The sequence below is a fragment of the Rhinolophus ferrumequinum genome, chromosome 7 (genome assembly GCF_004115265.2).
Source record: "Rhinolophus ferrumequinum isolate MPI-CBG mRhiFer1 chromosome 7, mRhiFer1_v1.p, whole genome shotgun sequence".
Classification (NCBI taxonomy): Eukaryota; Metazoa; Chordata; class Mammalia; order Chiroptera; family Rhinolophidae; genus Rhinolophus; species Rhinolophus ferrumequinum.
In genome coordinates, this window is record NC_046290.1 from 43,947,588 (window position 1) to 43,974,935 (window position 27,348).

General features: G+C 41.1%; 1 protein-coding gene across 2 annotated transcripts in view; it reads left to right on the forward strand.

Moving 5' to 3' along the window:
• Nucleotides 1–6,231: 6,231 nt before the first annotated feature.
• Nucleotides 6,232–27,348, forward strand: part of PIK3R1 (phosphoinositide-3-kinase regulatory subunit 1) — an 86,344-nt gene continuing 65,227 nt past the window's right edge. The window contains exons 1-2 of one of the 2 annotated variants that reach the window (XM_033109897.1): nt 6,232–7,144; nt 17,403–18,119. In XM_033109897.1, the coding sequence (XP_032965788.1) occupies nt 17,786–18,119 (334 nt within the window). In that variant the 5' untranslated portion in view covers nt 6,232–7,144; nt 17,403–17,785. Of the gene's footprint in view, nt 7,145–7,942; nt 8,074–17,402; nt 18,120–27,348 lie in introns of those variants that run through there. The other variant, XM_033109898.1, reaches the window with a different exon arrangement.

Consider the following 27,348-nt stretch of genomic DNA (forward strand, 5'->3'; position numbering starts at 1 on the left):
GAAAGTTGCCCAGAAGTGGCACATCACAGATGAAAAATGGGGAGCACATTAAGTTGAAAGCAGGAATCACTGAGCAATGATTCTGACTGCAGCATGTGCTACGGTCAGAAAGCCCAAGTAGAGACTTGGTTCTGTTGTTACCATCTATGGGACCTAGGCCAGATCACATAGCCTTCCCGAATCTGTATCTTTATCTGTAAAATGGAAATCATGATACATGTTCTGCCTACAACCCAGGGCTGGTGCATTAAATACAACAATTCATTAAAATCTTTCTTTACACATTAAAATTAGATGCAAAAGCCATCATAAGCATGGCTCCCTTCTTAGCAAACATAAGATATGCTTTTCAAACATATTAGTGGTTAAAGAAATGAATAACCTACCAAACATCCTGAATTATCAGTAGTCATTCCTTCAAAACACATTTTATTCATAACTGAAGAAAGGAAATCCTTGTTCACATTGTGACACAGCCACCCAACAAGGATTTTGAGTGTTAAAATAAAAGAGTTCAGCTAATTTGAGAAAAATTGGTACTGTCAGGATACAACCTCACCTGACCTAAAGTGTTCTCTTTGCTCACACAACTTGGCAAGACCCAGAAAAGGCTGCGTGATAAGAGTTAGATTGGGGAGGTTGAGGGTAATGTGCTTCCTTTATTCTGCAAGGCTGGCTGAATACTTAGGGCTAGGTTCTGTCAGAAGCACTGACAGTGCTGGATCTCCTCCAGTGGTGGGAACAAAGGCTGGGGTTTCTTTTGAAACATTCTTTCTGAGCAGTGAGATTGTCCAACACAGTTTTCTTGATAAAGGGCTCATTATCTATCAGTGTGACTTTGCCCTTAATTTTTATGCCGGCAGTGCCAACATGAGCATATTTAAGCAAATCCTTTTATCCACACAGCTGTAAAAGCACCCTAACAATTTGTGCCAGTGCTCAAAGCTTGGGTGATGATTATAATCAACTATAGTCTAAATTTCCAATTAGTTGAATCACCAACAAATATAGTTTATTAGCTTGCTTTTCGTTGTATTTACAGTTCTTGTCACTTTTCAAATGCAAGCTCATCTTCAAATTTTAAATGGAAGAATATTTCAGAATTGCCTCTTTAGTTCAAATGATACATCTTCATGGACCTACGGTCTATGGTTGCTTTTGTTGAAGTAAGGTGGCTTCAGAAATTTGGGGAAAGGTGAACCTCTGAGAAAGAAATCAATATAATAATTGACATATGTTGAATCAGTCTAAGAGAGAGAATCTGTAAATGGTGATGCATTTCTTGTATTTCCCAAGTCTAAAGAAGGTGATTAAGTTTTGGTCTCTAAGACAGGACAGGAAAGTGATGTTAGCTCAGGACGCTGAAAGATAAGTGTACTGTAAGCTTCATGAAAACTTTTAAATCAACATGAGGCAGCTTCATGGAGCTGGCAAAAAGAGTTGTCATAGAGTCCATGTTTATCAGACAGTACCAGGGTAAGAGTTCCTGAGATGTGGGATATAAACATTCTGCTCACCAGGGAGATGTACTACATTGGGTGCCTGGGACACTTAGTAAGGTGTTCCAAAACTAGGATGAAATGTCCTTCAAGTCTCCACCACCATTTACTCTGAAAGTTTTCAGAGTTCATCCATGTTGCAGCATGTTTCACAACTCCATTCCTTTTCATGGCCAAATACTGGTCCACGTACGTATATACCATATTTTGTTGATTCACCCGTTGATGAACACTTTTGGTTAGTGTTAGTAATACTGCTGTGAATGATGGCAGATAAGTATCTATTTAAGTCACTTCTCGCTGTATTTTAATTTGCATCTCCCTAATAACTAAAGATGTTGAGCTTTTCTATATATGAATTTATTTGCCATCCATATATCTTCTTTAGTAAAGTGTTCAAATCTTTTGTCCATTTTTTAAAACTGTGTTGTTTGCTTTTCTATTATTATGTTGTGAGAATTCCTAGTATATTCTAAATGCAAGTCCTTTGTTAGATATATATTTTGCAAATATTTTCTTTTTATTTCCGTAACAGTTCTTATGAAGAGCAAAACTTTTCAATTTTGTTGAAGTCCAATTTACTGATATTTTTCCTTTTGTAGTTCATGCTTTTTGTGTGCTAATATTTCAGAAATCTTTCCCCAACCTATGTTTACTTTGAAAGATTTTCTTTTCAGCTCTTAAATGTACATCTATGACCCATTTCCTGTCAATTTTTTAAATGGTGGGATGTGAGCATCCCGCTTCCTTTTTCCTTGCACGTGGCTTTCCAATTGCCCCATGCCTGGTAGTGTGGGTAAAACTGTTAGTGTGTCCCCAAATCTGGCTCTAACTTATTCAGACCCTCAAAGGTTCTATCTGAACAGCACTTGGCATTCTATTGCTTTAATAGATATATAAATATATATAATATTGTGTTGCATTTCCTTTAACTCTCCAGACCTTTCTCCCTTATAGAACACCCACTACGTACCAGGAAGTCTATTAGCTACTGGAGTTGTTCAAAATAAAAAGTGCCCCTTGCATTCAAGAAACTAACTAGGCACATACTTGTTTCTATGTTTCACATTTTATGAACTCATATTATTGCATTATAATATATTATTGCATTGTAACTTTTCTTAAGTCCAGCTTCTTTATTGCAGGGGATTTTGAGAGCAGATACTAAGTAAAATTTAACTGAAGCTGTCACTAAGGTGGCTAATTTACTTCCATTTTATACTGGTTGATTTATTTAGACTTCTTCCCAAACAAAGTATGAGGACTGAAGAGCTAAAGGAGATAAGGATGCCCAGAACATAGATTATGACCAGAGAATTTTGAGGGTAGGTAATTATGGTCAGACATGTGTTCCAGGATAGTCAGGAGGGTGCCTCTCAATATTTGAACATGTTTAGTAGCTTGTATAAGCTCAGAAACAACAAAATGAGAATTATAGTAATGTTGGCCATCTGAATTCTCACTCTGCTAAGAAGCATTCCAGCCAATATTTTTTTTTTCACTTTTTATGAAATTTTTTTTATTGTGGAGTATTGGGAAACAGTGTGTTTTTCCAGGGCCCATCAGCTCCAAGTCATTGTCCTTCATGTGGAGGGCGCAGCTCAGCTCCAAGTCCAGTCGCTGTTTTCAATCTTTAGTTGCAGGGGGCGCAGCCCACCATCCCATGCGGGAAATGAACCGGCAACCTTGTTGTTAAGAGCATGTGCTCTAACCAACTGAGCCATCCAGCCACCCCTTTCACGTTTCTTTTAATATGCGTTTAAGTTGGTTAGCTCACAAAAGTGGAATATTTTAAGCTAAGTAATACAAAGATTGATTTTTTTTACCCCCCCCCCCAAACATTTTAACTATCAGGGAAGAGAGTGAAAATAAAAATATTGGGCAAGATTCTGTAATGTTTTGCCCTCAGGATTGCTAGTAGAGCTGGTATATCACCCATTATCAACTCTCAGTCATTGAATAGCTGCAATGTTTGGTGCTGTAGAGAACAGAAAATTCAAAATACATGGGTCCTTAGATCAACAGTTTGACATTCCAACATGCCAGTTCTCTTCTCGGCTGTACTTTTTTTGAGGCCCACTTAATTTTATGGTGTACAACATTGTAAAACCATAAACTGTGGTCATCACACTAGTGTCCTAACCCAGGTTTCAAAAACTGTTTAATTAATTGCCAGCATTTAATAATTGGGAAATTGCCCATAAAAATTGGGATTTTTCAGTTTCTCTTTGAAAAGGGAAAGGTCTGGCAAATCTGGGCTCACATCTCTGTGTGGCAACAATCAGCTACACTCTAGTACCAGCTGCTTCCTGTAAGAACAGCCATTTGGGCTCTAGTTTCTCCCCGGCTTACTTTCCTGATGGCACCTTTCCTACCTGGTTCCTCCAAGGCAGTGGTTTTAAACATGGCTTTGCATTCGAATCGTGAGGAATCTTGAAAGCTACTGATACCTGTGTCCCACCCCCAGAGATTTTGATATAATCCATCTGGGGTGCAGGTCAGGCAGTGGGATTTTTATAAGCTCCCAAGGCATTTCCAAATGTATAGCCACAATTGAGGACCCCTGTCTAAGACAGAGTATCTCAAAGTTTAACTTGCATATCAATTACCTGGGGATCTTGTTAAAATGAAGATAGTGATTTAGTAGGTCTGGGATAGATGGGGCCTGGGATTTTGCATATCCAGCAAGCTCCTAAATGGTCCAATGATGCAGCTCTGTGGACCTCTCTTTGAGAAGTAAGGCTCTAAGGCTTTTGTATTTGTTTTGTCTTTTGAACCTTAAACTACATACTTAGGTTTCAACTCTAATGGAAGCATATTCTAGCACCACATTAGTGAAGTGGCTGGAGTGATGGTGGCAAATGAGACTTTCTTACTGGTCGTCTTTGGAGAGGGCAGTTCTCAGTTTACTGTGGCTACTGAAAGCCTTTCAAGGTGCCAGAGGCCTTGACTCCCTTGAGTGTGACTTCTAAAACACCTTCACTGTTACCAATTGTACATGACAATCTCCCTTTGGTAAATTGTACATCCTCTGACATTTTGAGCTCCTTGGAGGTAGCATCACCTGCCAGGTAACAGTTTGGCTGTTACTGATTGAACTGTGCTGTTCAATTGAACTGTGTGCTTATTTGAGCATTTTATTACAGTGGCTTTCAGTCAGTGTTCCCAGATGCCCTAGGCCTAGAACAATGGTTCTCAAACCTTAGCATGCATCAGACCACTGAGAAGGCTTATTTAAACAGGTTGGTAGGCTCCCCCACCAGCATTGCTGATTCAGTAAGAACTGAGAATTTGTATTTCCAACAAATTCCCAGGAGATAATGATGTGACTGGTCCAAAGACCTAGTGGTTCTCTTGGCCTCACAACATGGCTTCTTATTTATTCTTATTTTGGGAATCCAGAGAAGATTTTATTAAAAGAAATAGGTTGTTTTTGTGTTTTTTTAAGTTTGAATACTGTTGTTTTACTATTTCATAGAAATCAATGGAAAATTAAAATAAACATGCAAATATTAGTGATATGGGGGGCAGGTACCAATTTCACACAGATGAAACAAACACTGAAATTATTCAGCTTATGGGAAAAGAGCCCTGTTGTCCTTCCATACGACACTCCTCGGACTTATGCTATGTGTTCCAATATGATGGGAAAAGTTTTTAATTACAACATATACTGAAAGTAAATTACTGAATTCTACCTAAAAAAGGAAGTTCCATGAAGGACTTGATGCTATTTTTAGGTGTGAGGGCAAGAGAACCCCATTGTAGCAGTACCTAAATCCTTTTCCAGGAACTCATCATGTACAAAAGGAGGAGACAGCTGGTAAGGTTTCTTCAGACCCAAGCCTAAAGGAAATACTGTAAACATCACAGCAGTTACATCTCAGCTTATTGGATTAGATCAAAGTAATTCTACCACAGGGTGAGACAGCTCATGTTACTTACAAAGCTCACACAAACAATATATGAGGCCCTTCATTTCACACAGTGGGTGGGAAGGATATAAGAAGGATGTTTGGTAAACTTCATATTTAGTTTTAGATAGAGTGGATTCTTAAACAGGTAGGTAGCTATCTGCTTCTGCATCTCCACTTCAAGAGACAGGTTGCAATAATAGCAACGCCAGGGCCTGAGTAACCTAAAGTAGAACATTTCCGTTATAATGTGAGTCACCTTTAAAAATGATTATATTTTCTAAGGACAGTCAATAAATTTCAGGATGTTCTTTCCTCTCCTTTCAACGCCCACTGGAATAAACCACCAAATTCAAAAGTTTGACAGAAGTCTAAGGGCTTAGTTTTTTTAAAAAGTAATATTCTTGCAAGGAAATTGGGAAAGAGCTATAAAAAGGATTTTAGGGCAAGCAGGCAGATCTCAAAACTGCCGAAAGAGGAATCTGGGAAAGAGGTTTCTAAGAAGCGACTTCTTACATATTTTAATGGAAAAGAGCAGAACACAAGATACTGGCATTCCATCTTACCCATCAGTGGAAGGTTTGAACCAACATCAGGTTTTTCTTGGGCAACTTAAGTAATGATTATTAGTTGAAGAATCTGCGTTTGAAAACTAACACATTTATTGGACAATATAATTCACGTGAGGTTCCTTCACCGACCCCCAAGAACGAACGACCAAGGGGCCGCGCGGTCTGCCTGCGCGACCTACGTTTGCTGCATCATCTCAGGATTGGAAGGGCTCAGCCAGCGTGCGCCCTCCTTCACAAAACTCTCTTCCCTTCTCGCGGACCGCCTGGGTCCCGGTGGCGGCGGTGCCAAGCTCTTGGATTTCGTGGCAAGGCTGCGGGCGCCCGTCCCTCGGTTCACCCTTTCACCCCTCCTTCATCCCCAGGCGTCACGCGGGGTGGCGTGGTTTTTCCGCCCACTCCCGAGGCTGTGCTGGCGAGGACGGGAATTGCAGGGCCTCTCCGCTTTGGCGAGCCCTGGAATCCAAGTCCTCCCCGCCCCAGTCACTCTGCCGCGGGCGCGGGGGGCTCGAAAGAGGCTGGGGTTTGTTTCAAGAGGCTCAGATTAGAGACGCAGCCTCTAAGTCTGAACTTGTCCTCGACCTCCCCCAGCCCTGCCGCCTCTGGTCGCGGAGACGCCCAGCAGCCGGCTCGGCAGCGGGCGGAACGGGCAGCAGCCTGGCCGTCCCGCAGAGCGCGGAGCCAGAGCGCTCCACAGCGGAGGTAGCGTGCGGCCGGACCGCCCAGGGCTTCCCTGCGGCGGGAGCGGAAGGCGAGCGGGGTGACAGGAAGGGTCCGCAGAGCCGGAGCTCCGCCCCCCTGGCCACCGGCTGGGAGGCCGGCAATGAGAGTGGCAGCGGCGGAGGGCGCGGCGCCAGCGGAGAGGGGCGGAGACGCGGGCGCTGGTTGGCGTGAGCTCAGGGGCGGGGCGCGCGGGGCCGAACCGAAGACCGGGCCGGCTCCGGGCGCTGGAGCTGCAGGCGCCAGGAGAGGAGTCGCGAGCAGCTGGAGCGGAGTTGGAGGAAGAGGTGGCTGCGGCGAGAGGCTGGCGGGCGAGCGGGTTGGAGACAGCGAGCTGGGATCGGGAACGGCGGGTAATCAGAGGTGCATCGGAGCCGTGCGTGCAGGAGGCCGCCGCTGCAGTCCAGACCGGGAGAAGAAGGAAGCCGGCGGACCGGGGAAGGTAGGCGGCGGCCGCGGGACCGGGTGCGTGAGCTCGGGAGGGGGAGGCAGTGCGTGCGCGTGCGGCTATCGCCGCTCTCTTCCTGTCACCAACAGCCGAGCCGGGCCGGGGAAAGCGGCTGGGCGCCAGTCCTCCCCGCCGCTAGCACCTCCCGCCCGCGGGGCAGCCGGGGGCCCCGCTGGCGGCTAGCGCCCTGCGTGCTGCCGGCCACTTCTTGGCTCCCGTTTCCCCGGTCCTCTCCGAGCTGGTTCTGCACGCCGCCGGGCGCATCCGTCCCCGGAGTTGCAGGCGATCTCGGGCTTCCCCCCACCCCTCCGTCACCGCACACTTCTGAGGGTCCCCACTGTCGCCTTGGTGCAGTGTCCCGGGGCCCTTCACCAGAGGAGAGTGTACTGACCGTTGCTTTTGCGTTAGCGGAAAGATGCTTTCCTCCGCGCCCTCCAGCTGCAACCAGGGTCGCTGCTTCGGCCCTAGCCTGGGCGGGCGGGGCAGCGGTGGTCCCCGGAGCTTACCCCCAACCCCCGCCCTCCGAAGTTTGCCTCCCTCCTCTTCCGGGGTGGGGGAAGTGCGCCTCGGGGCGGCTGGTCGCTGAGGCTGTAACTCTGCGTTTAGTGCCGGCCAGGCCTGGGCAGGTTGTTGAAGGCATGTTTAATGGGGTCTTGGAACAGCCCGGAAATCCAGCTTTTTGTATCGCAGGGCTAGACTGGAGGCACTTGCCCAGCAATATGGAGCCGGCTAGGGAGAGGAAGAGAGCGTGCAAGCCCGAGCTAAAATATCGTGGGGGAATTGTCTGGAAACCATAGCTCTAACACTCACTTCCGAAGGGCAGAAACTGCCCCGAAGATCACAAGACAAAGGGAACAGAAAAGCTCAGGCCAACTACTTAAGTCCAGAAATGTACTTTGGTAACCAGAATTCGAGCCTGAAATGTAAGGATTGTGAGCGCAATGGCTGTTAACATGTTGAATGCAGAACGCGTGTGAGCTGAATTGAGGGTAATTCTTAATGCTTCTCTGGGCGCTGTTTGTATCGGAAAGATCTCACTTCCACCGTTAAGTCCCGGTGGAGCTGGCAGTGCCTTTGGTATCGGAGTATGAGTTTACTCTTATTTGGGGGTTTTATGACTTAGAAGCGATAGGTTTTTTGTTTTTTTGTTTTCTTGTTCTTTTCCTCATTGCCGGTCAGTGCGAGTAGTTCCGGGTTTTGAATGCAGCATGAGGTTGTCATTTCAGTGTGATGAGGTTCAAGTTTTAGTTGTTAGGCGGGACATTCACAACGCTTACTGACCCAGGCTTTATGTGGAATTGTATTTTAATGTTTCATTAGTTTGTATTGCGTTATGGCAACTTTGAAGACTCTAGAAAAGGTTGGAGTGGTGGACAGGTTCATTTCTGAGGCAGGCTATCAGAGTAATGGATCTTCAAGGTGTAAATTATTGGGAATTTGGTGACTTCTGCAACAGAAGGCCACAAGCATCTTTTATTGTTGAAAAGGAAAATAGAAAGCATCCCCCTAACTGTAATTTTTTGACAGATTACACTGTTCTTGAAACATAAACAGTTTAAAAGCAGTAGATTATAGTTTTCTTAGGAACAAAAGTTACTTCAACTTTGGAAAGCAAATGTTTTGGTTATTACAAAGAAAATAAGAGTGATTTTTTTGGGGGGGCTCCCCTCAAAACTTTCGGCAGGTGTGTTGGTTCAGAATCAAGCTTTAAACTGGAAAGGCCAATAAAGGAGGCTGTCTGCTTTGCAGAAGTGTTGGGTGGGTTATGTCACTGCTAACCTCTAGCTTTTATATGTCAGTTGCAAGTAGGTGTTCGAGAGTCATACCTTTTCCATAGAAATGTATGGAAGAATGTTTGGAAGAATGTTTGATGTGTCTGATACTGGCTTTCAAAGTGTCTTGTGTATTTGCTTTTTAACTTTCATCTTGATTTGGGACCTGTTCTTGTCAGTTGCATAACAGAACTCTGCAATGTATACACTGTTATCTGCTGTTTTATCTGCTTTTGTAAAATGAGGATATCACTGTGTCTTTTCACATCTGTGATGCTGATAGCCAATGTGAAAAAGCATTTCACTTCCCATTGATTAATTATATTGTCTTTCTTTAGCTATTTCTTGAAATTTAAATTTATTAAGATCAGGAAATCTCTGCAGCATAGATTAATTTTGGGAAACAAGTACTACAGTAAGTTATAGGTAATACAGATTTTCGTTATTGACAGTGGTGATGGTAGTACCCATCTATCTGCTGGGAATATCAATGGCTGATTTTAGAAGAGTTTTATATCTTGAATGTAAACCTACTTTACTTACTCAACTTTGGTGTTGTTAAAAATGTTGGCCATACCTTCAATTAAATTTTTCCATGAATGCCTTGTAATTTTTAGGTTAGTATGTCAGTTGAAATTTTCTTTTTTTCTTAGGTAGTTTAGGGGAGTATTCTTGAAAGGCGTCCACTCTGAAAGATTGTCCACATGCTCATTAAAACAGGAACAATTCTAGTTCAACCTTTATTGTGTTTGCATTTTGTAATTCTCAAAATGTGTTTTATTGAATAAAGAGATGGTAAATGAGCAGATTTAAAAATATTTTATGGTCAGGTAGGATATAGAAAGCTGAGATGATGTTTGCATTGGGGTTTCGCTTTTAATGCTCTCACAGCTGAGGCGGCATACACAACACAGAAAAAAATGGGAAGTGTTTTCTTCAGTATATTGTACATATGAGACAGGGTCCCCACAGATCTCCCTCTTTTGGAGGGCACAGGGATTTCCCAGTACAGGCAAGGGTATGGGGCATCTCAGTGAAACCCTCAGAAGGCAGGAAAGTTATTATCGACGGAAGGAAGTGATTATTAATTTAGTTTTTACCTTAAAAGGGGTTATATGAATTATATAAATTATATAACACCTTTTAACCAAAAACTTGTAATTAATTTTTAAAATATTCGTATTATTTATTGCTTTTTTCGTTGTCTCCTGCCCCTACATCTCCTAATAAGATTACTTGCCCTGATTTTGCCAACACTCGTATTGGAATTACTCACCTAGAAGAGTGGCAATTAAGAGCCAATTAATGTCCATTATGCCAAATGAGCTGAAAAAGTAGACTGTGTAAGTTACTTATGAACTTGTCTGTTTGGCTTATGTTAGCTTCTTGTTGTTTTCGGTTTTTTTTGGAAAAGGGGGAATGAGTGTAGTATGTAGATTTTTACTTAAACAAAAAATCCTACTATAAAAACATCTTTGGAGATTTTTATCCTCCCAGAATCGTTTTCCTTAAAGTCAATCAAATACATACTCACAGGAACCTGTAGTCAAAATAGTTTTCAGGTAAATGATCACCCCGAAGGTTATTTAAGTCATAGGAGTGTCGACAGGTAAGAGACTCCACTAGTGGGCAGAGTGAGGTACTGAAACAAGGTGCCTGGGCCCTTGTGCCATGCCCTTTGCCCCTTGCCTTCCTCACTGGACCCCCAGTGGTGCAGACTCAGAGCTCAGCCCCAGGAACGCTGGGGTTTAACTTGAGGATGCAGCTGCCTTCAGTCCCAGGAGGATTGCATTTCCCCTTTGAGGGCAACTAGGGAGCAGCGACCAAACCCTGTAGGAGAGGAGTTGCCTCCTAATTCCACCTCCTGCCTGACATCACACTCTCACATACCCCGAGCCCTCCTGGGTCTCCTTTGTCCTGACCTCTGTAGAGCTACCCTCTACCTACCTCAGGTAGGAGAGAACTAGATGGTCAAAGTCTGCATTTACTCTGAAAAGGAGTTAAGGAGACAGCAGAGATTTTTATTTTGGCTAGTTTCAGGATTCATTTAGAACAGTTTGCAACATTTAGAGGCAATGCAAAAGAAAATTCCTGGCAAATGTTCCTATTTTAAATATGCATTGCATAAATGATCGTAAGTGCGTTCAATACTAATAATAGTAGTAGTAACAATAGTACTAATAATACTGCACTTACTAGCTATGTAACTTCAGGCAAATTATTTAACTTCTCTGCTTGTCTTCTCATCTGTGAAATGGGGATAATAATTATACCTAGGGTGGTTGTAAGGATTAAATGAGTTGATATATGCAAAACTCTGAGAACTGTGCCTGGCCCATAGTAAGTTGCTGTTAATTATATTCAGCTTTAATTATCAAGCATGGAGCTCAGTGCTTTATCTATGCAATTTCATTTAATCCTCATAATAACCTTCGGAGCTGTAGATTTGCTTTTTGTATCTGTCTCAAAGATGCTAAAAGTGTGCCACACAGAGGTGTCAGTAACTTGCCCAAGGTTAAAAATCTAGGCATTGATGAGAACAGCTGCTGGAGTCTGAAGCTCAGCGCTTATGCTAACCTTAAGCATTTTACAAAATAGCATGGTTTTTTAACAAGGGGAGGGATTTTAGATTATCTACTTCTGTATTCTCATTCCAAAGCCACCTCCTCAGGGCCTCCTTTTAGTGATGATGCAGAGAACCAGAATGGTCAGCTCGATGGCGTTTTCTGGGCGATAGGGTATGTTTCTGAGTGATAGAATAGGAAGCCTGAGTGCGAGCATCCCGCCATCCTTTCTCCTTATCTCCTGGTGGTGACCTCTGAGCCTAACCGCTGCTGCCAGCTGGACCTGGGTCTGTCTCTCCTCTGCTCCTCCTGCAGTGCTCAGGTGCCATCCCATCACTTCGCTTTTTGGAGAGCCCTGCTTCCTTATTGTTTCACCTGGACTTGTCCTGTCAACCCCCATGCGGGGGTGATGGCCTAGACACCCTGCTTCCCCACAGTACAGACTCAGCCCCGAGCATGGCAGCCAGCTGGCAGCACAGTCTGGTTGGTTTGAAAATTATATATATATATATATATAGTCACAGAAGGTGGAGTATAGCATAAGGAAGGGAGTCTGTGGTATTGTAACAGTTATATAACATGTCAGACGGGGGTAGCTTGAGGGAGTTGGGGTTATCACTTCGTGAGAGGTGTAAATGTCTAACTATGATGTTGCTTTGTACACCTGAAACTAATAAAGAAAAAGAAAAAAAATATGTGGATAAACAAGTTAAAAAAAAATGAATGGAAGTATTTGATGACTTCAGGATTAATCTGATCCCATCATTTTTATTTTGTTTTAATTGAGATAAAATTCATGTACCATACAATTTATCCTGAGCCCATCGTTTTAAGTTCAAATTCATCGTTTACTTGGACATTTTAACTTTTGTTCAATTTGGTTTTCATTATTTCCAGGACACCATATTTGAAAAGTGAAAAGATTTTTTAAATAATGATTTTTGTTTTCTAAAGACTGAATTTAGGTGGGGACTCAGAGCTACCACACTGAGGATAGAGAGACGGAAAGTAGAGAGATGTGGGCTGGGGACCCAGGAACCTCTCCATAGCCTTCACAGCTGGATTGAAAACCCATTTTGTGCCGGGACCCTGTGTCAAACTGCTAATTTTATCATAGGATAGAATCATATGATCAGGATATATTCTTGATTTATTTAAAGTGATTTAAAAATATCCTTTATTCCTGCCTGCCACCAAGTTTTCTAAATCCTTGTTCCTTGTAAAAGGGGAATGAGTATGCCAAGAAAGTCAGAGGGCTTTTCAAAGAATTTTGTTTGGTTCTTTGCCAAAATGCCTGCAGGTTAGAGGGTTAAATTGAAATTTTACTTTCAAGCAGTTGTACATTGAGAAGTTATGGTTGCTTCTTGTCAGGCATCAGAAATACCTATTTTGAGGAACAGAATGAGAATTGCACAGTATCTTAGCAGAAAGAGGAAATACACTTCTGATTAATGGTATTGCAGGCAGTCTTTAAAAGGATTGAAAGACTAGAGCAAAATCATTCCCTTTAAGGAAATTTGAACTGTTGCTTATGATGTTGTATAATAGTAAGTTAATTTGTTATTTGTTCATAGGATTCCTTTATACTTTTTGTTACAGTAACTTTACATATACACTAGCTTAGAGCCTAGGTATCATAGAACATTCTAAGTTATTTGAACACATTAAATTATGGGTGGCAGATATTATCCACATATAAAAACCGTTACTTTGTGAATAATTTTATGTTAGCCCTGGGTGGAAATAACTCAATGGACAGGTGTATTTAGCCAAAGAGAATGGGGGCGAAACCTTGTGAATCTGGGCAACTTATAGCCTGGCGATCTGGATAGTCTGGGATCCACTGATTTCAGGAGGGTTACGCAGACACTGCCAATGCCTCAGGCTGGTGAATCTTCTGCATTCCTGCAGAGAATTTGAGGATGAGGGAAAAGAGAACTTGTCAGTCCTCTAGATTTGACTGTGGTTTGACACTTCACATATACCTCTAAAGAAGAGCTGAGTTTTTAGAAATTGTGTAGTGAGGAGCCTGGGATAACCACAGGGGGCATAGATGCCGAGAGGGATACAGGTGGCAGAAGCTAACACTCATAGAGCAGAAATGGGCAGGATTCCAGAAGCGGTCAGCCTTCCAGAAGTGATGTGCCCAGTATTCTTTTATTCACTAGTTTATGGACTTCTTTGGCAAGGATGCATTTTAATGAAGTCTCTTTGGAGGGAAATGTGAATGGTCCAGAACGCTGGGTGTGGGACTGGGATGGAACTGCTGCCAGGTTATAAAGGCTTCTTTTTGTGCAGGTGTGTTTGTGAAAGAGCCAGACACTATCAGTAAGGCTGCTGTTGCAGAGAGTGAAAAGCAAACGTTCAAGGTTTATCTAAGAGGTCAGAGTCTGTGGGCCAGGATCCTGCATTACAGACCCCGTGGACATATCTGGGCTGTCCTTGGGCATCGAAGCAATTTGAGTTTGGTCCATAGGTTCTAGCGGTGTCAAAAGGGGTGACTCTGCAATCAGACTGCCTGGCTCTGAATCTTGGTTCCACCTCTTGATTACTGAGTGTTATCACGGCCAAGATACTAACCTCTCTGCACCTCAGTTTCCTCCTACGTAAAGTGAGAACTATTGATAATACCTGCCTCGTGACTGTCTTCAGTATTGAATGTGTTAATATACATTTAGCTCCCAGCAAATGTTAGATGGTGATGATTGAACATGGCTCCCATATTAGATAAGGAGGCGGAGGCAGAAGATTGGTTAGTTCACATACAGCTTCCAGGAAGTATCAGGTGATGCCATGACAGCCATGACAGCCATGAAAATGGGCCTGGCAGTCAGGAGAAAGCGTGCAGTCGCGTAGAGGTGCCTGCCTCTTCTCCTTCGCCAAGGACGCTGTGTACCTCGCCACAGGACACGATCCAATTGCCTCCCAAATAACTAGTCAGCTCTCCCTCCTGTCTTACTACATAGCTCTCCAACCACTTCATTGGCACTGAAGCATGGCCGACCTTGAATTGTTTTGATGGATCTTCCTGGCCTTGATTGGGAAGTCGCAGAAGACAGGAATAGTGTGTTCTACTTCCAATCCTAGAGTTATAAAAGATCTGGGGTTCTTTTTATCAGATGGGGGCCCAGAGTTCTGCACCGGATTCGTACACAGAAAGTAAGGTTCTTCTTACAAATGGTGAAGGAGTGGGGTATTTGTAGAAACATACATGGTCACAGGCACGTATGGCCGAGATTGCTACTCTAGAGTCTACCCTTCAGAAAGCCATCAGGTTCCTAAGGTTTAGTTTTCTCTTTGCACAAATTTAGCCTTAGGCCAACATAGCAGTTTTCAGGTTTGTAATACTTTACCCAGACATGGAGCCTTGTCTTACTACAGTGTCCACTGATGAGGGACATGCATAGCTACATAGGTATGCGATGGGGAGGGGGGTTGGGGGGAGCTGGTGGTTGCTGAGGGTTCTGTACGATAGGGAGGGAGGAAGGGAGAGGAGAGAGAGAGAGAGATCATTGTACACCCCATTCTGTTTAGAATCTCACCAAACTGGCCCACTGGGTTGCTGAAATAGAGGAAGCTCTAGGTAGCAGCTGAAGGAAAGACCAACCAGCTTACTGGGTGAGGATTTTTTTTTTTTTCCCCAGAAAAGACATACATTGCCAGGAAAAGCTAACAAAAATTTCAAGGCAGATTTGGAGGAATTAAATTATTCTTAGGCATATTGCCTGGTTTCCAGGCATTTAGGGATATGTAAATTTTCATGTTCTTTAGAGTTCTGTGTCTCATTTGTACAGAGTACATTAGTACTGAAAATGAGATTTGCCAGTTCTACATTTTTGTGTGAATTTATGCAGTGAGTATTTAATTGGATTCTGGATCTAGCAAAAGGCGAGGCTGTCTTCAAACATAATATAGTTTATTTTTCTCATACACGCCGATGGTTACTTTAATTTTTTTTCTCTGACAACTGAAAATGCAAAGCAGAATACTACCCCAAATTAATATCCTTGCTACACAAAAATTTCCAGTGTTTGTTTTTGCTTCTTTTAATATGTAACTCTCCTAAGAGTGTTATTGTATTACAGCTAAGAGGCTTTCACCATGTAAAGTTGAATACTTTGCACTTCTGAATGCCAACATAACAATTAATCTGTGATTAGATTTTGCTTCTTAACATGCCTGCATTGAAGAGTGCCTATAATATTATACTTCTGAAGTGTTCCACGCTGTAAAACTTTTACAAGCTCTCTTTGATATAGCACGCTGGAATTGTGTGGCTATTGTTTTTATTGCTTTATTGTTCAGCCAGCTTAACTGAAACCTTTAGGCTGCTTTTACTCTTTATAATAAAGATAACCGTTGAGGAATGGAGTGCAAAGTGTGCACACTGTTCTATCAGCAGTCTACGTGCTAACTTACTAACTCTCTAACTTAGAGGATCAAAAAAAAAACAACTTTCATTTCCCATTTCTCCCTCCACTAAGCTACCATCATGGAGTCCAATCTACAGCAACCGTCTCTACTTCCTCTTCAGCTCCTTAACTCCTTAAATTCTAGTTACTGTCCTCAGTATTACTAGACCGGAGTCTGCTTCCTCAAGTCAGTAATGATTCCATGATGGACAAAGCCCCAAATGTCGTAGCCTTGCTTCAGTTTCCCCTGTCTGGAGGCCTCTGCAGGATCTAGTTTTCGGAATGACCTTTTCCTGCCTGAATCCTCTTATCCTTTGTTTCCAGGACACTGCATTGTCTCCAAATCTTGACTTTCCTGTTCTCGGTTGCATTCATTGAGCATCAATGTTTGATCCTTGGGTCATTTTTTTTTTTTTAACTGTAATCTTTTTCCTTATGAGTTCCTCCATTCCTTTGAGTGCAGCCTTGCCTTATTTGCAGGCTCATTACCAAATCTCTAATGTGTTTGTTCCCCCTCCTGAATCACAGACCAGGTTTTCAACCACCCACCAGCATATTTGCATTTGAATGACCAGCATCATTGAATGACCGGCCTCCAGTCCGGCAGGCCTCCTGGCTTCCCTTTTGCCTCCTATTGGTTGCTAAATTCTTGTTAACACAGCATCAGGCACCCTTTTCTCCTTGTTCTCTATCTCAACCCATATTCAAGCATTGCCACATCCCACACATGCTTCCTGTGCAGTGTTGCCTGCTTCAGTCCTGCCCTTTCCATAGCTTCTGCTACCACCTTGATTTATGCCCTCTTGGTCACTTGCGCAGACCACTGCGATACACCTTTGACAGTTTTCTTCACCTGTTCTGTTCCTACACCAGTCCTTCTACGCACCATGATTACATGGATACTCTTCAAGTGCAGCTCTGATCCTATCACTCCGCTTTCTCCAAGCTTTCTCAGTTGTTCCCCGTTGTAGTCTACGTGACTCACAAACTCAACACACACGTGCGTGATGTTATACGACCCCTATCCGTCTTTCTAACCTGGAGCCAATGCTCCCTCTTTTGCTCCACACGCACTGGGCTCCCTGTTCTTGTTCTTCCCGGAATATACTTGCTTAGTCACATCTGTACCTAAGGTCATGGCATACATTCCATTCTGTTTTCAGATTCCTGCAGTCAGATGTTGTCTCTCCCTCATTTGAACTTCATTGCGTTCGGTCTCTGCTGTCCTCTGGCACTTTCCTGGTGTTACTGTGTACCAGCCTTGTGTACCAGTCTTGTCTTTGAGACATTGCCACATGCCAGCACCCCTCCCACGCCCACCTAGTGTTCTTAGAAGGCAGGGAGTGCCTCACTAATCTGTGTTGTGTATATCATGTCCAGCAATAGCACGCTGGCCCGTGTACGTCTGCCAAATGAAGTACTTGTTGAATGAAAGTAGAAATTCAAATTCATACAGATGGCAAAGTGTGATGATCATTCATAAGTCTTGCTTTTCCTTTGCTAGGTGAAGCTCGTGTGTGGAGTGCAACAGTAAAATCAGACGACAGATGGACAGTGCGACAAGAGTGTCCGAAAGGATTGGGCCTCGCTGCGAGAGTCAGAGTGGAGTCAGAGTGTTGACAAGTTTCTGAAAAGGAAGCCAGTGGGAAGACTGTGGTCTGCAGAGGAAGTCGCGCCCTCTTCAGTCATACCATTGATGGAGGACAGATGGACAGCCAATGGCCAATCACCTCTCCTCTTAAACCTTTGGAGAGTTGTTCTTTGTCCTCTGCTGGACACATATTAGGAATCTTACTACACTCTCTGAGTTCACTTTCCAGAGAGACGTAAAATTAGACTGCGGTGTGTTACCAGACTCATCTGTTGCATGGTCACAGATCTGCAAACATGAGTGCCGAGGGGTACCAGTACAGAGCGCTCTATGATTATAAAAAGGAGCGAGAAGAAGATATCGACTTGCACTTGGGTGACATATTGACTGTGAATAAAGGGTCCTTAGTAGCTCTTGGGTTCAGTGATGGACAGGAAGCCAAGCCTGAAGAAATTGGCTGGTTAAATGGCTATAATGAAACCACAGGGGAGAGAGGGGACTTTCCAGGAACTTACGTAGAATATATTGGAAGGAAAAAAATCTCACCTCCCACCCCAAAGCCCCGGCCACCTCGACCCCTTCCTGTTGCACCAGGTTCTTCGAAAACTGAAGCAGAAAGTGACCAACAAGGTTAGTATTGATAAGTGATTGCTTCATGACTCCCTCCCCTTGCCCTGCCTTTTTTTTTTTTTTTTTTTTTTAAGGAAAAGTTTTAGGTTTGGATTATGCTGAAATACTCTGGGCAAGTTGTTTCGGCAACTTTACCTGAATTTATATATGGTGCATAAAAGCTTGGTCATTATACAGCTAGAAATTTGTGTTTGTGGGTGGAGGTTGTTATAAAATAGAGAGATGGTATCTGAGAACCTGTTTAGTGAGTGTCTTTAAACACTACTGTTATAATTGTCATTGAATTAAATACTTATTGCATTCTGATTCTTGTAATTGGTGTTACATATCTAAATAATCATTTTGGAAAAGGAGAGGGTAAGTCTCATATAAGTATATTTAACACTAATATGGTTTGTATGGAAAAATGTAGAGAGTAATAAAATGGCCACAGAGCTCAGTGGAGAAGAAACCATTGTTTGTATAACCCGGTGTCTGCCTCTTGGTTTCCTCTCCAGGAACACTGTGGCTGCAGCTGAAACCCAGTCCCGTAGTTAGTACAATGTAGAGGGAGTTCTCGTCCTTCATGGGCAATGTCATTTGTAGTATTCATGCCTATAGTGTGCTTGGCCTTCATGAGAAAACATAAAATCAACTGAATACTTTTCTTAAATGGAAACCACCTTGATTCAAAAACCACTCATTGTTTATTGGAGATGGTCCACACTTGAGTTTTGTGCACAGCTGTTATATTTAAGGCATTTTTTTTCTGTTCAGTTTCACAGGGAGACCAGCCTTTTACTCAGCTTTGCTGTTATCAGCTTTGTCAATTCATTTCCTCACTAGTAAATTTCAAGCATTTTTTTTCCTTTGTGTAATCTTTTTTTTTATTTCCCCCCCTGAGAGATTGAGAAAGGTATGGAAAGGCATGTTTAAAATGGGTGGAGTAAACAGCAATGGTTATGTGTTGAGGAGAACTGACTGTGGCATTACAATGTATTTTTGGAAGAGAATCTGATACTATTATGCCTTGTTTAATGCTGGCTTATTCTAGGAAAAATGAAAGAGGTAATGAGAACAAAGAAGCGGAATGTAAGGATAAATAGCTGCCTTTTCGTGTACAGTAGTAATAAGATTGGGAATATTTTGTAAAAGTCAAAGAATTTACTAAGAATGCCTGAAGGAAACTGCTTTTTCCTTTCTCACTCGACCCAAAAGAGATACTTGTTTCATACACTTTATAATAATGTCCAAATAATGTTTTACTGTACAGTTCAAAAGCAAATTTTAATTTTTTTTTTGGCAGATAAATCAAAATCTTGACCCTCACATATATATTATTTTGTTAACCATTGTGTTTCTTGCATAGTTTCACTTGGCAGATGGAAGTTATATACATAATTTAAATTTTCTGCGAAACTACATATTTTTAATTTGACTTTTTGTTTTTAGGTTAGAAACATGTCCTTAGAAGTAGGCTAATTCAAAAGGAAAAATGATTTAATTATCCCAGAATACAAAAGATTGCAGAATCATGAAAATATTTGAGTTTTATTAGAGAAGATTATTTAAAAGGTGGAAAGGGGTATCTTCTCAAGATTAGTGACAAAAAGATTTTGTAAAAATAATTTCTAAACAAAATTGCATTGGATAGCTACTGGCAGGTATAACTTTATTTGGATATAGTATACTAAAAAAGCAAGTCTTTCCTTAAAAGAAAAATGATTTTCTCTTTTTAGTTCATGTAATGTAACAATTTAACTTTTTAACAGCTTTTCTATTTTATTTTTTTAATCATAGAAAGGTAGAGTAAAATGAAAAATTTTAGCAGAATTTAAGAAAGAGACCCGTGATAATATGCATTAAAGTATTAGGAAGAATGGTTGTGAATATAAATGAGAAGTTAGGAATAATTGAAAGGTTGAAAAGGCAGTTTTGGGGAGCGTAGTACTAAATATTAGATTTTCTAGACATGTTAATCTTGTATTCTTATTTAAATACCATTCCTATGAAATGAGAATGCAATAGCTCCTTCTAGTTACATGTCAAATTGATATGGAAAGTAGTTGTAAGGACAGATTTATGTGTTGGAACCTATGGGACTCCGATTTCTTTTGCCGAAGTGTATATTTATTTGAAAAGCTTTTGCAGTGGCAAAGTGTGTGAAGGTGAGAAAGGGTAGTTCTTTTCTTACTGTAATTGAGTTCTTTAGCCCTTTCCCCCGTTTTCTTCCCCCCACGTGACTTACCCTGTTGTTTTTTTTGTTTGTTTCTTTGTTTTTTAGAGGGTCCAAATTCTTTAATTCTCCTTAATCGTTTCAGGTTAAAAAAAAAATCCATGAATGTCTAAAGGTTTGAAATAAGTATTCAAGGCAGTTATGAACAGGGAGGTCATCCAAAATGGTAACATAGGAGGCTCCTGTTTCTCATGTTTGACTGCCTTCATTTTATTCAGAAGGTTACCCCTGAGGTCTAAGGACTATATGCAGGTCTCTTGTTGAGATAGTGCCCTGTGGACAGTTGGCATTACCCTGTAACGGACAAGGGGAAATGGGATGCTGGGACCCGCCTTCCTGCTAATCATGCGCACCTCTTACCTTGCTCTTGCTACCTTCTCTCTCTTTGTTTTGTTTTCACATAAAATTGTCATTAGACTCTGGCCAAAAGTAGATTCTGTTTGAGGCATTCCTCCTTATATAATAGAACCCACTTTTCTGCTTTCCTTGTATGTTCCTGGAAAGAAAGCTGTGACCTTTAACGTTTGGGGGAAAAGAGAGCCAAAAAACTCATTTGAAAGTCTGATTGATAGCTCCTCTCAGGAAGATGTACCTTCCACCAGTGCATTTTATGTACAGTCTTATTACAAAGCCCTAGACTATAGTTTGGATTAAATTTGGGTATTGGGTAATCTTATATTTATTGGAATTTAAGTAATTCAGTAAACATGAACTATGCCCCTATTTTGTGCTAGGAAGCAGGGATAAAAGACGAAATCAAGACTCCAGAGAGGCAGCTTGCTCTCTCCTGCCCACTCCCACCTCGGGGCTGTGCTTTGTCCCCTCTAATTGGACAGCACTTCCCCAGATATTTCTTTGCACAACCTACTCTCCCCTCTTTGCTGAAATCTTTCTTTTTCAGGGAGGCTGGTGCTGCTTGACGTACTTCATGTGGCAACCTGCCCCTCTGCTTTTGCAAAGCATATATTATCTAAACTATCACAGAATTTACTTACCACGTTGATTGTGTATTGTCTGTTCCCTCGGGTAGATTGTAAGCTCCATGAGGGTCGGGATCTCAGTTGTCCCTCCATTGTCCCAAGTGTCTAGAACGGTGCACTAGGTTGTCTGCAAGTGGCTACATGCTTGCTGTTGCCCCTCATCTAGCTATTTCACGTGCCACGTGACTTGAAATTAGCCACATGAGTCGAATGTCATGTACAGGCACATGAGCCTATAACAACCCTTCCTGTTTTTGAAATCACAGTTTGTTTTCCGTATCCTTCACATCTGAGGAATCTTACAGCTGTGGCCTTCACCATTGCCTGCGATGTCTCCAGAACTGTTATTTTCTACACCATGCTTAGGATAGGTAGTTCTGCTGGTGGGAAAACGTGTCGAGCTGATATTGCGTTCTGTCAGCAACTTAAGCAAAGTGAGTAGAACATATATCAAGGTCAGTGAGTGTCCTCGGGCACACATATTTTTGCCCTGTCTCCCCTCCTTTTATCTCCATCCCTTTGCACGAGGGCTGAAATTTTGATATGACGGTCACATTTCATTTTCCCACAACCCAGTAAGGCTCCATTTTACCTTCTTTGGAGAGAACCTCTAGGCGTGCTATTGACAGACAAGACGAGTACTCCAGCTCTTTCTGCATTAGGCTATTCAGACACTGGCATTCCATTCCCGGTCAAACCTGGCTCCATGTTTCCTTTTGCACACAAGGAAATGAGTTGATGATGGAGGTGGAGATTTAAGGACAGGGGGCATGAAAATGTATTTCTTCCTTTCATAAGTAAGCTGTCTGGTGGGGCTATTTCTCCAGACAGTATTTTGAGATCCTTTAATTAAAGTGATGTTAATGCAGAATATTTAGACTAATGAGATTCTGTGAACGTGTTAGTTTGTACAGAACATTGAAATCTACTAACTTGAGAGAGCACTTTAGAATCTGAGTTCATAACCCATTTCTATCCCCCAGCCACACACCCCTCCCCAGCTTACACTTTGGACTAACACAGTGGATCCCAGATCCCAGCTGGCTTCACATATGAAACATCAAACATGCATTTGGTGTGGCCTCTTTTGAATTTTGATCAAAATTCTTTCTAAACAGAAGAGTAAAAAAAGCCTGCAATTTGTGTTTGCTTTCATGGTTTCCCCAGCCATGTTATTTCTACTTTTTTCACACTCAGCATTTGAGTGTCCCGTCCCAGTTGCCATTTCCCGTCTAGAAAGCAAGCTTGTAGTAAATCACAGAGATTGATGATGCCGTACAGAGGTCCCAGAAGGTCGTGCCCTGATTCCAAATTATAATACACACCTTTGCCGAGCCCCTTGGTCATAGCGGATTGCTGTTCTTCACAGAAATAGTACCTATGAAAGTAACTTGCTTCACAATTATTGCCTTTATGAATTCTGTTTTGGTTCAGAATATGCCTTGTCATGACTTTCCTCGCCCTTCCTGCTACTTAAGTGAAACTCTGCTGTAAAGTTGGAGGGTTATGTTGTTTAAGTCCCCTGAATGTTGGGGTAAGACAGCTGACCCTTGGCGCAGACTGCCCACTCTGCACTGACCGCTCTGCTTTTGTGAGAAAGCAGGACTGCTATAGGATATTTGAAGATAAGGGCCTTGGAGCCCTGTCTCTAACTTCTGACCAACCAGAAAAATTAATCAGAACACTAAAGCTTTTTTACCCAGTTGGGGAAAAAAAAGTGTTTGATGTTTGTGTCTTAGTATGAAATTAAATGCATTTCTGAAAGATGTAATCAATATAAATGATTAAAGAGTATGTCGGTCTGGAGGAAACACATGTGATTATTAGTTTTGATAAAATAAGATGAGCCTAACTTCTCTTATGATCACAGAATATATTACTCATGTATTAAGTTACATATTACAGCACAGTTTTTCTCATGAACACCAGGGTTTCTGTTTTTTTTTTTTTTTTTTTACTAAATTCTTAATTTTAAGACATTTTCCTGTCAATTTTAAATTTAATTATTTTGTTTCCCCAGAAATATGGAAGAGACAGGAAAGTAACCCTACTGAACAATTTACATATCCATGGTTATTTGAGAAGGAAATTGACCAGAAGAGAAAGGATTCTCACCTTGGCTGCTTTTTAGCAGGAAGGTTCTGCCCTGAGCTGGGTTAGAAATTAACAGGCAGACTGGGTGGGGGGTGGTGGAGAATGGGTAGGGGCGAGCTCCCCTTGGTACTCCCAGAGAAAATGGGAAGACCTCCCTCTAGTCTGTTATTTGAAGTGAAGGACTTGATTTTCTCTTTCCTGGAGTTGTGGTGACAATTAACTTCAGGGTTACAGGTAACGGAATTATTTGAGGAAAAGCTTTCTGCCAGGCTGCCATGACCTGTATCGTTTAGAATCACAGGGCTTGTGGTACGCAAATTTTATTTTCTTACTGAAGTGAGGTATACATTCAGATGCTTTCATTAAGGCTTCTGGCTTTAGAGATGTCCAAAATGGGAAAAGGGTCCAGTATCCATATCTGTACAACCTAAATAAAGCCCTCACACCGCCGATTTGAAGAGGAGCTGTGTAGATGGAGGGAAACTACTTTGTTTATTAGCAACCAAGCTAATGTTGATACCCTAATAAAATTGTCTTTGTCATAAAAGTAGAATTCTATATGCTAAAAGTGTTTCCTTTTTAGCTTAGTTTTAGTACAGTCTTTGATAACTTTGATGTCAGTCTTTTCTAGTTTCTAGGTGAATGCATCTTTGTCTAAAACAGGAGAAATTCTGATTAATAAGCACTTCTCCAGTGAGCCTGAGTTTAAGAAAATAAACATTCGAAATTCTGAAATTCAACAGCAAATGGTGCCCCACATCTGCTAAGTAACATCCAAAAAGGGAAGAATTTTGTACCTCTGGCAAATAAGAATGCCAAGTATATGATGCCATTTACATATCCATGTTTTTCTTAGTAAAAGAAAACATATGTGAGCAGTACAGCTGGCTATTGCATATATGTGTGTCTTTGTTGCTAACAAATTTCCACGAGGAAGGACGTGAAATTGGTTTGAAAGCTGAAATAGGATACAACAACTTGGTGTGATAGCTAGAAATGAGAAGCATAATTGCATGATGGATTATATCTTAATGTTTTGAGGGCTTGATTGAGTTTATAGCATTCAATATCAAAACAGTTCTTAGGTTTTCAATGAAACTAAATAGAGGAGGTCAAAGAGAACTAGAATTTGGCTTTATTTGAATTACTTGGGTACAATTTCCTTAAAATGTCAAGTTTAACAAAATATTGTCAGAATACTTTACAAATGTGTTATTCTTACTTACTAATTTATGTAAATAAAGGACCATGATATTTTGTTTCTACTATGATAGTTTTATACAGTATACATTGTTAAAAATGTTCTGATAAAATATAACTTTGCAGTTAAAAACAAAACAAATATGCGGCAGATCTGTTCAATTATGCATGTAGAACTTTCTCCTAGTATTTTTATTCACCTAAAGTATGCCTGTTGTTTTCTGAAATACCTTCTCTGGACTGTTTCTTGCTTGGAGGTGTTTGTATTCATCTATTTATTGATTCTTAGTTAGTAGCATGTATTACACAATGCCTATAGATTATTCTGTCCTTTCACAATTGGATGCATATTGAAGTTCCTACTGTGAATTTATTACACTGTATTTAGGAGACTCTTTGTAATTTGATGATCAAATCTCATATCCAAGATAATAAAGATGTAGGTATTAGTGAAATATAACTCTCTGGGATAAATGGTTCAAGTCAGAAATTTCCCTCTGCTTTGCTTCCAATAAATTCCTTAACCCTTCTAATCCTAATGCTCTCTAGTTGTAAAAGAAGTAGATACTACCTCTTCTGAGTTTTGGCTATATTTTTGTTTTAACCTCTTACTGACACTTGTTCAGTAAATGGAAAAATGTTTTCTTCATTCCTACTCATAAGAATTGTTAGAGAAACCCAGACAATTTTAAGTCTCACTAGTAGTGTTTCCCCAGGAATGTAACGCAGAAGCCAGAAGGATTCTTACGGGGAGAAACGGAATAGGATTGTTGGGCACTACACTCACGTGACCTCATTGTAAGGTATAATGGGAGGAGATTGGTCCACGGGATTATTGCTAATGAAAGTGCCAAATTGGTGGGCAATTTTTGCAAATATATATGTTGTATGATTTTAAGATATATTTCACCAGTGAGAGAATTTATGCTCTACCTCTGTTGGTAGGCACTCAGCAATTGCTGACGTCAAAATTAGTCTTCCAGTTTCACACGTTGCAGTCCATGAGTGAATTAAAAGATATTCATGGAATGTCGTTGTACTGCACCTGTGTGATATAGCTAAATCTGTTGACATGATATGTGCTCAAGAGTTCCTAAGGATTTGTCTAGTGGATTTTTTGTTAAATTTCCCAAGTGAGGTAGAGGGTGATAGTTACAATATTTGTCTGTTCAGGTTCTAAAGGTTGATTTATTCACACCTCTTCAAATTATGTGATAGAAGTATTAAAGTATGTACCCAAAAGGTAACACATTACCAGAGGATTAGGCGAGGCTGTGTTGTGCAGTCAGTAGCTCTGTGGGGTGGTCACCCCAAGGAGGCTGACTGCCGTAGTACCCTCCCACTGAGCAGGTGGCACCATCGCCACCGAAAGAGGTAGTTGGCATTGATTCTAAGTTGCTACTGGGTTTTGGGAAATGAAGTTTTCAGAGTTCAAGTTGTTGGTTAGGTAATCTAGTAACCTACCTGAAACACTGCTGGTATTATTTTTATCCTATTTTTAAAAATAATTCTTAATATTGAAGAATGTTGCTTCTTTATTTGTAAACAGTTCATTTGAAATACATCTTTCTGTCTTAATTATAGCTACATAGTTGAATACTTGTGACATTATTAGTTTATAATTTCAAAGTATTTCGCCACATTACTAAGTCAGGTCTTACCATGTTTTTTTTTCGGGTAGCAAAAAGAGAATTTTTCACTTTAAAGGAGAAAGATTCAACGAGGGTAGGACAAGATGACTTTGTTGCTAAATAATATTGAATATCTACTAAGTACCAAGGAATGAGATTTAATGAATGTGGTCAGAACATTATCAAAGTATACATTATAGTCATTGTCTCACACTTCCCCCGTTTAAATGGTGAAAATGCCTTTTTCAAAACGCACCTTAAAAATTTGCACTTACTGATGGCCAAGCCTTCTGCTAAGCATTTTATAGATAGCTTTCATTTGATACTCACATCCACCCTACAAAGATGGCATTATTATAACCATTTTCCAGATTAAGAAAGGAACGCTCAAATGACTATGTAAATATTTAAAAAGAAGGGGGTTTATTCACAGGGTTCAGGAACCCTCCAGCAGGCAGTCGTGTGGGTCTTGTTAAGCTGTCCTTTGTGCAGTTATCAGTAACTGAAGAAACCAGATATTTTCTGCTTTTTGGGTGGTCTTTACTGTCTGTTTTATCTGTTAAGTTTCATTGGCTGTTACATTGATACAACCCCACAACACATTACCTTTGTAACATGACTTACAACATTTTGTTATGTCTGCTAAATATATTAAAGGGTTGAGTTATAAAGAGACTGATAAGGCCATGAAACTAAGACAGAGTTTTGGGTATATGTATGCCCATGCAGCTTTTCTTGGAAAGAAGTATACCTTTATCAGATATTCCAAAGTTAAGTACCATTAATAAATTATTTTCCTTTCATTTCTGTTATTTTTGAAGAAGTGAAATATCTGCTTCAGATGTTTCCCTGAGTTTCAAATTTTCTTATTTCTGACTCATAATTATGTCATTTTGATTAAAATGGAGCATAGGCTGGTTATTACATGCTTAAAAGCCAAAAAGCTGAGGGTGTCCAGCATAAGAATTATGTGTTTTGGCGTGAGAATAGCGGCTGCTTGAAATCCGTAAGTGAAGGGAATCTCAAGTTGGCTCAAATCAATGTGAAGTCTTATACCTGAGATCTGTCAATGTTAGCAGTAAACGCCATTTTAAAAGACTAGCTAAATG